General features: G+C 40.0%; 1 protein-coding gene across 2 annotated transcripts; it reads left to right on the top strand.

Moving 5' to 3' along the window:
* Positions 1-4,106: 4,106 nt before the first annotated feature.
* Positions 4,107-8,857, top strand: LOC131233410 (uncharacterized). Of its 2 annotated transcripts, none has more exons than XM_058230108.1 (7): positions 4,107-4,419; positions 4,630-4,805; positions 4,964-5,016; positions 5,965-6,079; positions 6,579-6,701; positions 7,509-7,680; positions 8,610-8,857. In XM_058230108.1, exons 1-7 carry the CDS (start codon positions 4,312-4,314, stop codon positions 8,811-8,813), a joined length of 951 nt encoding a protein of 316 aa, XP_058086091.1. In that variant the 5' UTR covers positions 4,107-4,311; the 3' UTR covers positions 8,814-8,857. The 2 variants fall into 2 exon arrangements, with proteins under 2 accessions (XP_058086091.1, XP_058086092.1); XM_058230109.1 differs by having other exon boundaries at positions 4,116-4,419; positions 8,628-8,857.
* Positions 8,858-12,451: the final 3,594 nt, after the last annotated feature.

Here is a 12,451-nt window from a genome sequence, read left to right as displayed (position 1 = left end):
ATCAAAGCGTCCAAGGAATCGTGCAATTCCATGTACATTCGAAAGTATTCGATGTGTTCAATCGGGTCGGTTTTATCGGTGAAAGGTGTGATATGTGGAAGACGAAACCGTTCCGGTAGCCCGCATTACTTCCTCCGTAAATGGGGATGCCTTTGTTTCGGGCCTAATTTGATGCAAATCCCGACTCTGTTTCATGTCGGCAATCTCTTCCCGCACTTCTTTCCCGAAGTCCTAGAGGTCGACTTTCCAGGGCTCGTTGCTTTCTGCCATCCCCTCGATCGAAGGCCGGCTGCGCCTCCACCGATCTATCTTATGTCGGAGATCAGTGGGGGGCAGCTCGGCAGTCGCAGAATGAGCGGGGGCTGGATCTGACAAATCGTGGGGTTGACTTTGCTGAGGGACCGATCGGGGAGCGATAGGCTCAGGGTCGGCGACTTGTTGTGGGATGTTCGTTGCCTGAGCATAAGGCTGAACTTGTTGCCGATGTATCTGTTCCAACATTTGTTTCATGACATTTATGTCGAATCTAAGTTCCTGGACCTCTTTATCCAATCGCCCATTGCCTCGGTTCCGCTGGATATTTCTTGTTGCAGCAGTCCAGCGGAATCCTAGCGGTTGTCGGGTCGATTCTGAGTCCCTTGGGCTGTGCTTGCACCCGGTAATCCAGTGACAGCGGCCTCATTTGGTTCTTCGTGGATCGTTCTTTTAGTAATCACCATTAAAGCGTATTTACAGCTTCTAGATAGAGCGTGGAAGACGACTTTTCGTACCGTTTCCCAAAGACGGCGCCAAACTGTTGATGCAAAAACCTGGTCCACCCTCTTTAGACCTTCGAGTACCTGCCCAGGAAGAAAAGAAAACAAAGGAGACCCTGGCTAGAGCAGGGGGCCCTTCGATGCCAAAGTCAGGCTAGGAATCTGGGTCTTATAATATTGAAGGGTTCTGGGAGAGAGTTTTTGGGTACCTTTCACCCTTGGAGTCTCTCCTATTTATAGGAGAGGGAGGATCCCGCTGTAAAGAGATTCTCTCCCCAATCTTAGGAGATTTGATTTGATTGCAATCTGCTTTCGGATGTTTCCCGATCCCGAGATCCTCGGGATCAGAAATCCTTTTACAAGATTTTCGGAACGGTATTTAAGCTTACACCATTTCTTCCTCGCTCGGCTCGGCCTTGACCGACTCAAGTAATAGACAAGTCTCGGCTGGCTGCAAGGATAAAGATTTTTGCCTCCTATCGAACGGAACAAAGTCGGCTTATGGCTGATGCCATTTCTCAATCCAATAGCCAACACTATAAACGGCCTAATATGGGTTAGTTTTATAGTCGGTCAGGTGACCTCTAGCATTCGGGTCTTAATCGACTCTTCTAGATGTTGCTGCCTTGTTAGCCGAGCCAACTTTATGCGTCTTATTTTGCCTACGGCTCTTGACTCTTAAGGTCTCGGTCAGGATTCGTTTTCCAGAAATCTGAGCTAAGTCTCTCCTTTAGGCTTTGTCTCGTCTCGATCCAACACGTTGCCTCGGACTCTCGGGCAGTGTCAGTAGAGTTCGTCCATTCCATAACCGGGTCCCCGGACTTGTCATATTTTTCCCCAACAAAGAATATCTAAAAATTGAAGCAAATCTAAATCTATGATGAACTATGGTACAGGAAATAGTAGTAATTGATCCTTAAAAACTTCTCATGGGCCACATAAGCTTTGGATCAAGATGATATTTGTGTGATCTCTTCGTATTGGTCTTTGTGACCTTATTAACAAGTTGGATGGCAAATAAACATTTTAGTGGAGTTTATAAAGTTATTAATGGTGGGTATTCAATCACGATCGTTTTATGTGGTGTGGTCTACCTAAGATTTGAGCATGCTTTATTTTTGTGTCCGAAGGGCGATTGTTGAAATATCTTGTGGCCATACTAGCAACACTTTTAGTTTTTTATTTGTTCTTTTTTTTATAGACCGATGTCTTAAAATGAGTTGAGAAAAACAGATGGATGGGTGGATTTCTAACAACATAAAAGTAAGCCTCAAAGTTAGGCTTGTACAACAATCAATGCCAAGTATTGCGAGAGTTAGAGGCTTGGCCGACAATAGTTCCATGCAGTCCTAAGGCTGTTCACGAGTCGAGCTAGCTCGAAAAACTCGCTCGACTCGACTCGAGTCAGCTCGGATTGACTCGGCTTGAATGGCCGATTCTGGCCGATTCAAGTTAATTATTTGAAGCTCGAGTTGAGTTCAAGCCGAGTTCGAACAGGGGGCATTTCAACTTGAACTCGACTCGACTCAAAGCTTGAACTCTAGCTCGACTCGGCTCGATTAATAAATATATTAAAGTTGTGGGGAATGCGGAGAAAGTTGAAATGGGATCTCTTTGCTTTTACCCCAGCAATGAAGAGTTTGATGTTGGTGTTGATGATCTCTTGAATCCAAAATGGTATACTGTATAGAGCACTCACATGAATAGACATATCCTTCCTGAATATGTTGTGAGCTACAAGTGCTCAGATCATCTACAAGGTAAAGGAAACTGCGCTTTTGTCTGAGCAGTAACAATATAGGTGGGTCTCACTTTTCTGTGGTCCTAGGTCTGTTCAAAATTCCATCTATTTGAAAGTATGGCCTTGACGATGGGTAATTCAGAACATACAATTGAGGATGCTTTTGGCCCCATGGTTCTTCTATCATAGGGCCTACACAGATGGATTTTCTTGACCACTGAAAGATGGACTACACCCTGTTTTGGTTGCCAGGCCAAACCAAAAATGAATTTTGCTTGGTGGAGCGTCATGTAAAATGTCTCTTTAAATTTTTTTATTTAGCCTCTCTTCTAAATCAATGGAGGAAGATTAAAAACATAATCCATTACTTTCTCACCTAACAAGCTCGAGTTCGACTCGAGGTAAATTTGACTCAACTCGACAACTTTGACAAACAAGCCAAGCTTAAATGTTGAGCTCGAGCTCGAACTCGAGTACAACATGGACAAGCCGAGCTGAGCTTAGCCCACCTCGACTTGACTTGGCTCGATGCCCACCCCTATGCAGTCCATCTATTTTGCGTGAGACAAAAACTATGCTAATTGAGGGCATAAGCAAGCCAATGCACATGAAAAATATTCGCCCACCCCTATGCAGTCCATCTATTTTGCGTGAGACAAAAACTATGCTAATTGAGGGCATAAGCAAGCCAATGCACATGAAAAATATTCGTGGCGCCGTGTAATGTTTATGAGAAATTCACGATCATTTCATGAACCGTGCCCAAAAATGAGGCTGTATACCAAGCTCTAATGGCCAATTAACAGTAAACGGTTGAAATTTCATGTGGCCATTATGAGCCCATTTTGTGATTTGAATCCCTTTGTTCTTTTTTTTGACTCCGCACCTAAAGTAAGCTGAAATAGCGTGGATTTCTTAGAAACAACAAGGTAGGCCCCAGGTACGGTCAAGCATTAGGTGCCGCACTCGTGAATCCACGTACTGACGGGAGATTGCAAGTGTGGTAAAGCGAGGAAAGTTTTATATCAAAATATAACTATTAATCTCTAATAGTAAAAATTATGAACGGGTTTACAGAAATAGTTAGAATAGCAGAGGTTTTTAGTCCATAAATGAAAAGGCAGGTAACGATACGAAAAAATCCCTATTTGATAACATAGGCCTAAGATCGTATTCCTTGGTGGACAATTTGTATGTCCACCCTATCCATCCATGAGGCAGATCCAATGCTCAAGTGGACCATATCATAAGAACCAGTGGTTATAATGATGCTCACCATTGAAACCTTCCAAGGCCCACCATAATATTTATTTGTCATCTAACCTATTGTTAAGGTCACAAAGACCTAGATGAAAGGACCACACAGCGATAAGCTTGATCCAAAACCTTTGTTTCCCACATGAAGTTTTTAATGGTTAATCACCACTATTTCCTGTGGTGTGGTCCACCTGAGCTTTGGATCGATTTTTATTTATTTTTATTTTTTTTATATCATGCCCTAAAATAAGCTTTTAAAAAAGGGATGGACAAGGTGGATGTAAACGAAAGACATGATGGTGGGCTCACAGTCAGGTATAGAAAGAAGCGGTACCCGCAATCCGAATCACTTATATGTGTACAGCGGGATAAGATGATATTTGTTCATTAGGAAACACCATCCACCCAAAGGAGAGAGAGTTAGCACATCCAGTGGAACGGACACGATGGATTCCTAAGCATGGCACGTCGACTGTGGGAAGTTGGGTCTAGATAACGAAAAGGGTGTGATGTTAGTTGAGGGTTGAAAAGGGAGATGAAGCAGAGGAACAGATAAAAATGGCGGGAATTTGGGTGGGCAGCAAAGGCGGAGCACCAGCCAAAGAGATGGTGAAAAGCGCTGCTCCATCACTCCCAAACTCACCCTGTCCTGCTGTTATTTTACCAGTTAATCACCCTTTCCTTTTCTTCTCCTCCTCCTCCTCCTCCTCCTCCTCTCTCTCTCTCTCTCTCTCTCTCTCTCTCTCTCTCTCTCTCTCTCTCTCTCTCTCTCTCTTTATAAGTAGATAATGCTAGCAGCATTCTCCTTAGAATAAGAAGAAAAAAAAAAGTGGTAGTTATGAAAATTGAGGATCTTATGATGTGTATTTTTGGCAGGGGTTAGGAAACAATTCAAGTGATTACGTGAAAATGGCAGAGTCGTTGAAGAAGGAATATGGTGTCCCAGTGCTAGTTGCTAAAGTTTCTAGACTTGATTGGCTGAGGAATGCTGCTGGTTTGTTAGATGCCAATTACTGGAAAGGAACCCTCCGCCCCAGACCCGTTCTTGATTGGTACTCTTTTTTTTTTTCTTTTTTAACTTCTCACTTTCACGACGCACTAGCAGTTATTTTTTTTTTTCCTTTCTTTCTTTCTAATTTTTGTTAGAGAAGAGAAGAAAGGGACTCAATTGTATCATACAAATATGATTACATCTACTTTCTTCTGCCAGGTATCTGGAAAGGGTCGATGCAGCCATTTCTGAGGCAAAACTACTCACCCAAGGTGCCTTGTTCAGTTTTTCAAATTCATTTTAGATATTTTCAGTGATGCATAAATTTCAAATTCATTCTAGATATGGTCAATTATGAAAATTCAAGAGAAGGAGAGCTAGCTTGCATCAGGCCTCATTTCCAATGACTAGATATCTTAGAACACATTTCAAAAAAGTGTACTCTTCATTCCCTAATCTGATTGTGAGCTCAATATGTACAAAAATTGACAAAAGGGTGGCTCTGTTTTAATTTTTAACTTAAAAGGCTGCATACAATAGAATGTTCATCCCCAGGAACTTCAATATATGGCTTGGAGCATTTATTTCAGTTGATAGATGTATTTATTTATTTATTTAAGGTTTCTGGATGCGAGTTTCATAATCTAATTTCTAAGGTCAGTTGTACCCTGTTGATTGGTCAAGATAGTTTCCATCTTCTTCTGTCTATATCACCACAGATTTCAAGTTTTCGCAAAGAACCATCTAGCATTTCCCTCAGGTGTTTCTTTCTCTTGCGAAAGAGTCCGCGCTTTTGTTGAGTCCACCAACAAATGTGTATTTTGAGACAAGCAAGCATTTCCCCCTGTGAGCTGAAACTCACTCGTAGATGTTTCTTGTGTGTGTGCGCCCACACGCGCATGGGGTGGGGGAAAGTGATCGTGTGTACATGTCTACTTATGTACATGCCTATCTATGCATGTATGTATGTATGTATTTACGTATTAAGGAATACCAATTGATAAAGGGGAAAAACTCCTAAAGAAATAGTTAAGTGGTTCGAGTTATTAAAGATATGCAAGACTGAACCCTAGTGCAAAAAAAAATATCAATGCACTTGAGGCATGGTTCCTTTATTACCTGTGTGATCATTTATTCTCAGTATGTATTCTCCATGTGGACATTGTTTCCCTGCTTAGCATATATGGGTTTTTGAATAACAACAAAATATTGCATTGTAGGTGGGAGTCTGTCCTTAATTGGACATTCAGCTGGAGGATGGCTTGCACGTGTCTACATGGAAGAATTTGGGCTGTCTCATATTTCATTGCTGTTGACTCTTGGATCCCCTCACTCGTATGATTTTATTACTGAACCACATCCCAGTTGTCTGAGTTTGTCCATGATCGACAGGATACAACTTTTGACCACAAAAATTAAGATTCCACACCCAGAATTCATTGACCAGTCGATTATAGATTGCTAAAACTTGAACTTTCTTATAGCCATTGTAAAGTGCTCTGCTCATGAGTTGATGTTTCCCATCTGTGGATTATTTTCCCCTCAATTCTGCAGATGTGCCACTACTTTGCTTGCATAGTTTTCAGTGTTGTGGACCTGCTTAAAGTGATAAAACATTTCTCATATGATGTTACAAGTTGTATAAATGTGTGTTTCCTGTAGTAACAATAAGAGTTTGTGCTTAATGACTCCGTTTTCTATTTAAAATTCGAATTTTGAACTACTTTCAACAATTAAACATATTCAACTATGAAATTATCAGTGGCATCCCTGGGCAATTTCAGTGGTATTTCATCATAAATACTTTTGACTGGAGAATGTGTTTTTCTTTCAGGCCACCTCCAAAGGGTTTGTCTGGAGTTATTGATCAAACGAGGGGGCTCTTGGATTATGTCGACAAATACTGTGCACAGGCTGTTTATACACCGGAACTAAGATACGTATGTGTTGCAGGGAGGTAAAATTCAATGATACTAATTGATTAATCTTTCTTCTCCTTCAGTCTGGACAACCAAGGCTGGTAAACTTTACCATTACATGTGTTGCATGGATTTTTCATTTTTTTGATTTGCGTAAGTTTATCAGTCACTTACAGATCATTCTACAGTGACATCCATTTACTCCTGTGGGTGTCTTGTCAAGCACATACTTTGTCTCCAACAAGAAACCTTAGGGCCTTTTTGGTAGATGCCTAAATATGAGTTCATCTCATTTTAGCCAATGGTAATTTTGTATGAAAGACCATATTTCTTTGCAGTAATGTTTAAAAATAATCTCAATTACCAATGTTCATGATCTCCAATACGTAATTATGATCAGTCAAAATGCGATAAACTTACTTTTAGGAGTCTGCCAAACAGGCCTTTAATTCTGCATTCATTTAGTTTTTGGGAAGAATATTTCTAAATGGAATGCGCTTGGGGGGGCAGTGGTCTTGGCTTCCCCTCACTGATGCAGGATGTTGCACCATTGATTACTGGAACAAGTAGGATTGATGGTTTTGCCGGCGACCACAGATTGGAATATAAACCAAGAGCTACTTGATTAGTTGTTACACAATGGATTGCTGGAACAAGTACTGTTGCACCAGGAATTCTTGTTGATTGATTGTAATGACAAAGTAGGAGCAAGTGAAGCATTTCAAAAAAAGGAAAAAGAAAAAACATAATTCAGATCCATTCAACTAGATATTGTTTTCATAACTCTACCCTGGGGAATGTCTGGACTCTGGGAACTTTACGAAGTGATCATTTTATTTCTGCAGGTATATTCAAGGAGCTCGATTCTTTGGTAACCCTAGCATAACCTCTGAACCAATGGTTCCAATTGATAATGATCAGCAAATATCTGAGACGATGACATTAAACAACAGCAACAAGACCACATCACTTGCTACTACCATACGTGCCCGTTTCATAGGTCAAGGGTACAAGCAGGTCAGTGATAACTTATGAATGACTTCTTCATCATCATCATCATCTAAGCCTTAACCCAAGTAAGTGGGGTTGGCTACATGAATCCTGTTCCGCTGTTCAACTCTATCAACGGCCATAACTTCAGTTAGACCATAGGTCATCGAGTATTTTCTTACTACCTCCACCCACATCCTTTTGAGCCTTTTCCCTGCCCTTTAAGAGTCTTCAACTTTGTACCAACTCACTCCTAACCAATGTAGTTCTTGTTCTCCGTTGCCCATGACCAAAACATCAAAGTCTACTTTCACTCATCTTATTATCTATTGGTGCTACTTCTAAGTTCCCTTGAATGCATTCATTTCTAATTCCATCCTCCCTCATCTTGCCACTCATCCATCTGAACATCCTCATTTCAGTTAAAATCGTCCTATGAACTTGTCTGTCCTTAACTTGCCAACATTTTGTCCCTTAGAACATGGCTGATCTTATAACTATCCTATAAAATTTTCGCTTTTTAAAATATATATTTTTTTATACACGCACACACACCACCACACACTCACGCCGTAGTGGGATTTCAGCACCTATGGGTACTCGAACCCTCAACCAGGTGTTGAAACTCCTGAGAGTCTACCACCGGAGTAAGAGCAAGGACCCTATAAAATTTTTGCTTGAGTGGTACTGGTACACATAAAACTCCTGAGGCACATCTGCATTCATGAATTTAATACTTCAGCTTTTGTCAAATGCCTCATCGTTGACTTGCATTCATGCCAAAAATGACAATCTTTGCAATTTATGAATGTAGATTTAATTCCTAAATACAATCTACAGTGTTGCTTGTTTATCTGTCCAGCAGTTTCATGCATTCTAATTTCTTTCTTTCTTTCTCCACAATTGATATTGCCAGTTATCACTGCACTTCATTTCGCAAATCATTTATGCAACAGCTTTCAACTTTGTGGCAGGTCTGCGGGCAAGCAGATGTTTGGGGGGATGGAGTGGTTCCTGAAATTTCAGCTTATCTCGAGGGTGCACTGAACATTAGCCTGGAAGGGGTTTATCACTCTCCCGTTGGTTCAGATGACGTGTTGAGGCCCTGGTATGGCTCTCCTGCTGTTCTTGAGAAATGGGTTCATCATCTCCTCAGCTGACAAACACTTTATATGAAATGGAAAGAAACGGTTGTTACCAGCTATCTCTTGTTATTTTAATGTGGACCTTTTTAAAAAAAAAATAAAAAATAAAAAATAAAATGGCCTGCTGGCATTCTTTTGTGATAATTCCTTTTCCTGTTCCCCTTGGCTTGTTCTTCTCACTTTTTTTTTTTTAAAGAACAATTCTCATTATTGCCAATTGAGAGAATGCATATAAAGGGTCTGAATAAAGTACCGAATGTAAATTCTATATTAAGTGGGTTTTTTTTTTTTTGTGTGTGTGTGTGTCAAAATTTCTCATTTTTTAAACACATGCGAGGGTGCAGTAGATGTTCCCAGTTGATACGTCACCCAGCTCTGTATTATGGAAAGATGGCTCTATGAATTTGGATTTTGCAGGCTCTACAGGATCATTTATTGTAAAGAAAGTGGGTCTTTTTTTTTTTCTGGAAACATGGCTTAACTATAATTACACAAAGGAAAATGACTGCATACTTACCTACTGGGATTACTTTCTCCACCATCGGGAAAAGGTCCAGCGTGCATGAAATCCATGCTGTCAATTAGATACAGCACCCCTTGTTTGGCTTTGATCTCAAAAATTTCAACACTCAGGTAGGATGCCCCAAAAAATTTATACCTAAGACCTCTAAATTCACTTGGTATGACCCACCTGAGTTTTGGAATATTATTAACTTTGGGTTATTATTTTATCCATATGAGATGCATCAGATGAATGGATTGGATAGCACGTTAAATGCCACTGTAAGCCCTCGCAACTAATGGTGGACATTCCATCTTAATTGTTTCCTTTGCTGTGGCCTTTGTGAATTTGGTTTCTCATGATTTTGAAGTAGATAATGATAACACCCAAAAAGCTATAGAATTGTGTGGACAAGCTAGAAGTTGTGGAATCTAGATATTTACATGTTGATTACAAAAGTATCTAATTATGACAGGTATGAAAGCGATGGAAAAGGCATAGATTAGAGTGATATTAGAAAATTTTCTTTTAAAATGTAATTAGAAAATTTATTTTCTTTTATGAAATACAGGCAGATGAAAATGATCGAGTGAATATTATTTGGTCAGGTGTAAAGTACGTAGTGGATTATGGTCACTTTTGGGACATGGTTTACTTTTTTTTACACACAAACACACACCCCCACACACTCACACTAGTGGAATTTCACCACCTATGGATACTCGAACCCTTGACCTGGTGTTGAAACTCCTGAAAGTCTATCACCCGTGCAAGAGTAAGGATTTGGGACCGTGGTTTACTTGGGACGTAGGTTACTTTGATTCTTACATAATATACAATTATGTGTTGGAATTTTGGATCTGTAAATTTGTAATTATGGAAATTTGGAATTATAAAAGAAAATTAAAATAGAAATTCGAATAAAGAAGAATAGAAAAACTTATTGATTCAAAGCGTGAATAATCATCATCTTTGTCCAACATATGTACCAAAATGCCGCTAAGTACCATAGTAATTTATTTCATTAAAAAAATGGAAAAAAAAAATGAATTGTAGCAAACGCACTTATGATTATGAGGATGGTAAGTTTCTAACATCATGGAAATACACTCAAGAAAAAACTTTCCAATGCAAAACAGATGCTAATAAGATTTATCTAAAAATAATAATAAAATAAAGAGATGGGTTTTAGCATATGGTAGAAATATATCTATGATAACATGAAAGCTCACTATATTTTCTTCTATTGAAATATCTAAAGGAGGGCGCAATTCTTAATGACTTCCCATAAGAGGGCAATGGATGGTCCCAATTTATAAACATTTTTGGTGAAGAAAGAGACTGTATTACTCTTCCATTAGCTCCACCAAAATCATTTATGGACTCGCCTTTCTCTACTTTTTCCTTTAGTTCTGATGGGCATGGGTGATATTTGTTGTCGTGTGCAATTGTACCATGCGAATCCATTAGCTCCCAACGGAAACGAGTAACCAGATTATGTTTAGCCATATAGTGGCGTGCCTAGTGCTTCTATCTGTGAAACGACTTCATGTGGATCAGATCCACACCATCCATCCCTTGCGCTGCCTAATGTCTGAGCTTGATCCAGACCCACATGGATGTAAAACTCATGTGCGCCTCACCAGGAAACGATGTGAAACCATGCCAAAAACATGGTGTGGCCCACTTGAGCTCCAAAACATCGAGATTGTGGCGATAACATCAGCTGAATGGATTAGATGACATGTGTAAACGATGGTGGCTCCACACTAAATAATGTTGGGCATCCCATCCAAACTCTTGCCTCCTGTCCCCATTAGTGAATGGATAGGCAGAACCTCGGAGCCCGCCTGAATTTAACGTTGCGTTTGGGTCTCACCTTTTGGACACGGTTAAAAGTCAGGTGGGGTCAGATATATAGTCAGATATAGTTACTTTTACTATTAAAAGTTACATATATTTATATTTAAGGGTTATTAAGATACGCCAATTGGTTTAGTTAAAAAAGATAACCAATTAATTTTTTTTAACCATATTTTGTTAAGCAATGAATAGTGAAAAAGTTTTCTTCCAAAGTTAATATTTTAACTAAAAAAGCTTCAATTTTTATTTTTATTTTTGTTATGTTACTGGTGGTTTTTCTTTTCAACAACTTGTACATCTCTCCCTCCCTCTCCTAAAAACACAAGTGAAGATGGCAAGGTTGGGGTTGGACCTGGCCTGGCTTCACGCTCAAAGCCCTACGCCAAAGCTCCCCTCAAGCACGGCAGGGGCCTACCACAGTGGGCCCAAGCTTAACCCTAAAAAAATTAGTTGGACCCAATTCCAACCAAGCCTAGCTAGAAAATGGATAAATCATGTTCTCTGACTAAATGCTCTTAATCCATCCATTCATCAAGTGATCCAGACATTTAATAAAAAAGGCCTTAAAATAACAAAATTAATCGTCTGCATTCAACATGCATAAATTGCCTAACCGAGGATTAGAATGAAATGTGCAGACAAGCATACGAAGTTGGGTCTATAGTCCAGCTATAGGTTGAGTCAAGTTTCAGTGTAAAATTTTGATTTAAGTCATGCATGGCCTAACACATGTGCCTAAGGTCCAAGCTTAGTCCAAAGCTGAACCGGGCTTGTCGGACCGCTAAACCTATTGCCACCATTACCTAGAAGCCCTTGCCAGAAATATGAACTCAAAAACCAACTATCCAAATGATGGGCCCACTTTAAATGAATCATAACCAACCATATAAGAAATATGTAACTCAAACTAAATTGTTCAAATAGTGGGCTCCACTTTAAATGGAATATAGGACCACCCCATCTGAACATGTTGACAGCCCCGTGGACAATGGATCCCATGTACAGGAGCTGCTTGGGTCCGGTCCGGGTAAATTTTGGTCAGGCTGTGACTGTGTGACCCACCTTGATATATATGTATGTAGACACCCCACCTAAATCACAAAACACTATTCATGAACTGCCCAACTATATCCCTGATAAAGCTACACACTCAGGACCCTCTATCACCATTGGATGCCCAATCAAATTTAGAAGCTGAACTCCGTACTCGTTCTGGATTGAATTACCAGACCTGATCCAGAGATTTTCGATTCCTAACCTGTCAATTCAGACCATTGGTTAACACCCA

The sequence above is a fragment of the Magnolia sinica genome, chromosome 18 (genome assembly GCF_029962835.1).
Source record: "Magnolia sinica isolate HGM2019 chromosome 18, MsV1, whole genome shotgun sequence".
Classification (NCBI taxonomy): Eukaryota; Viridiplantae; Streptophyta; class Magnoliopsida; order Magnoliales; family Magnoliaceae; genus Magnolia; species Magnolia sinica.
The sequence above is the reverse complement of the archived record's forward strand: the minus strand, read 5'-3'. Positions and strand labels throughout refer to the sequence as shown.

Bases quoted from the DNA above. Each gene is read 5' to 3' on its own strand.
- LOC131233410 (XM_058230108.1), top strand. From the start codon at position 4,312: ATGGCGGGAATTTGGGTGGGCAGCAAAGGCGGAGCACCAGCCAAAGAG. The intron at 5,017-5,964 runs GTGCCTTGTTCA...ATTGCATTGTAG, and splicing joins GGCAAAACTACTCACCCAAG to GTGGGAGTCTGTCCTTAATT. The intron at 6,702-7,508 runs GTAAAATTCAAT...TTATTTCTGCAG, and splicing joins TACGTATGTGTTGCAGGGAG to GTATATTCAAGGAGCTCGAT.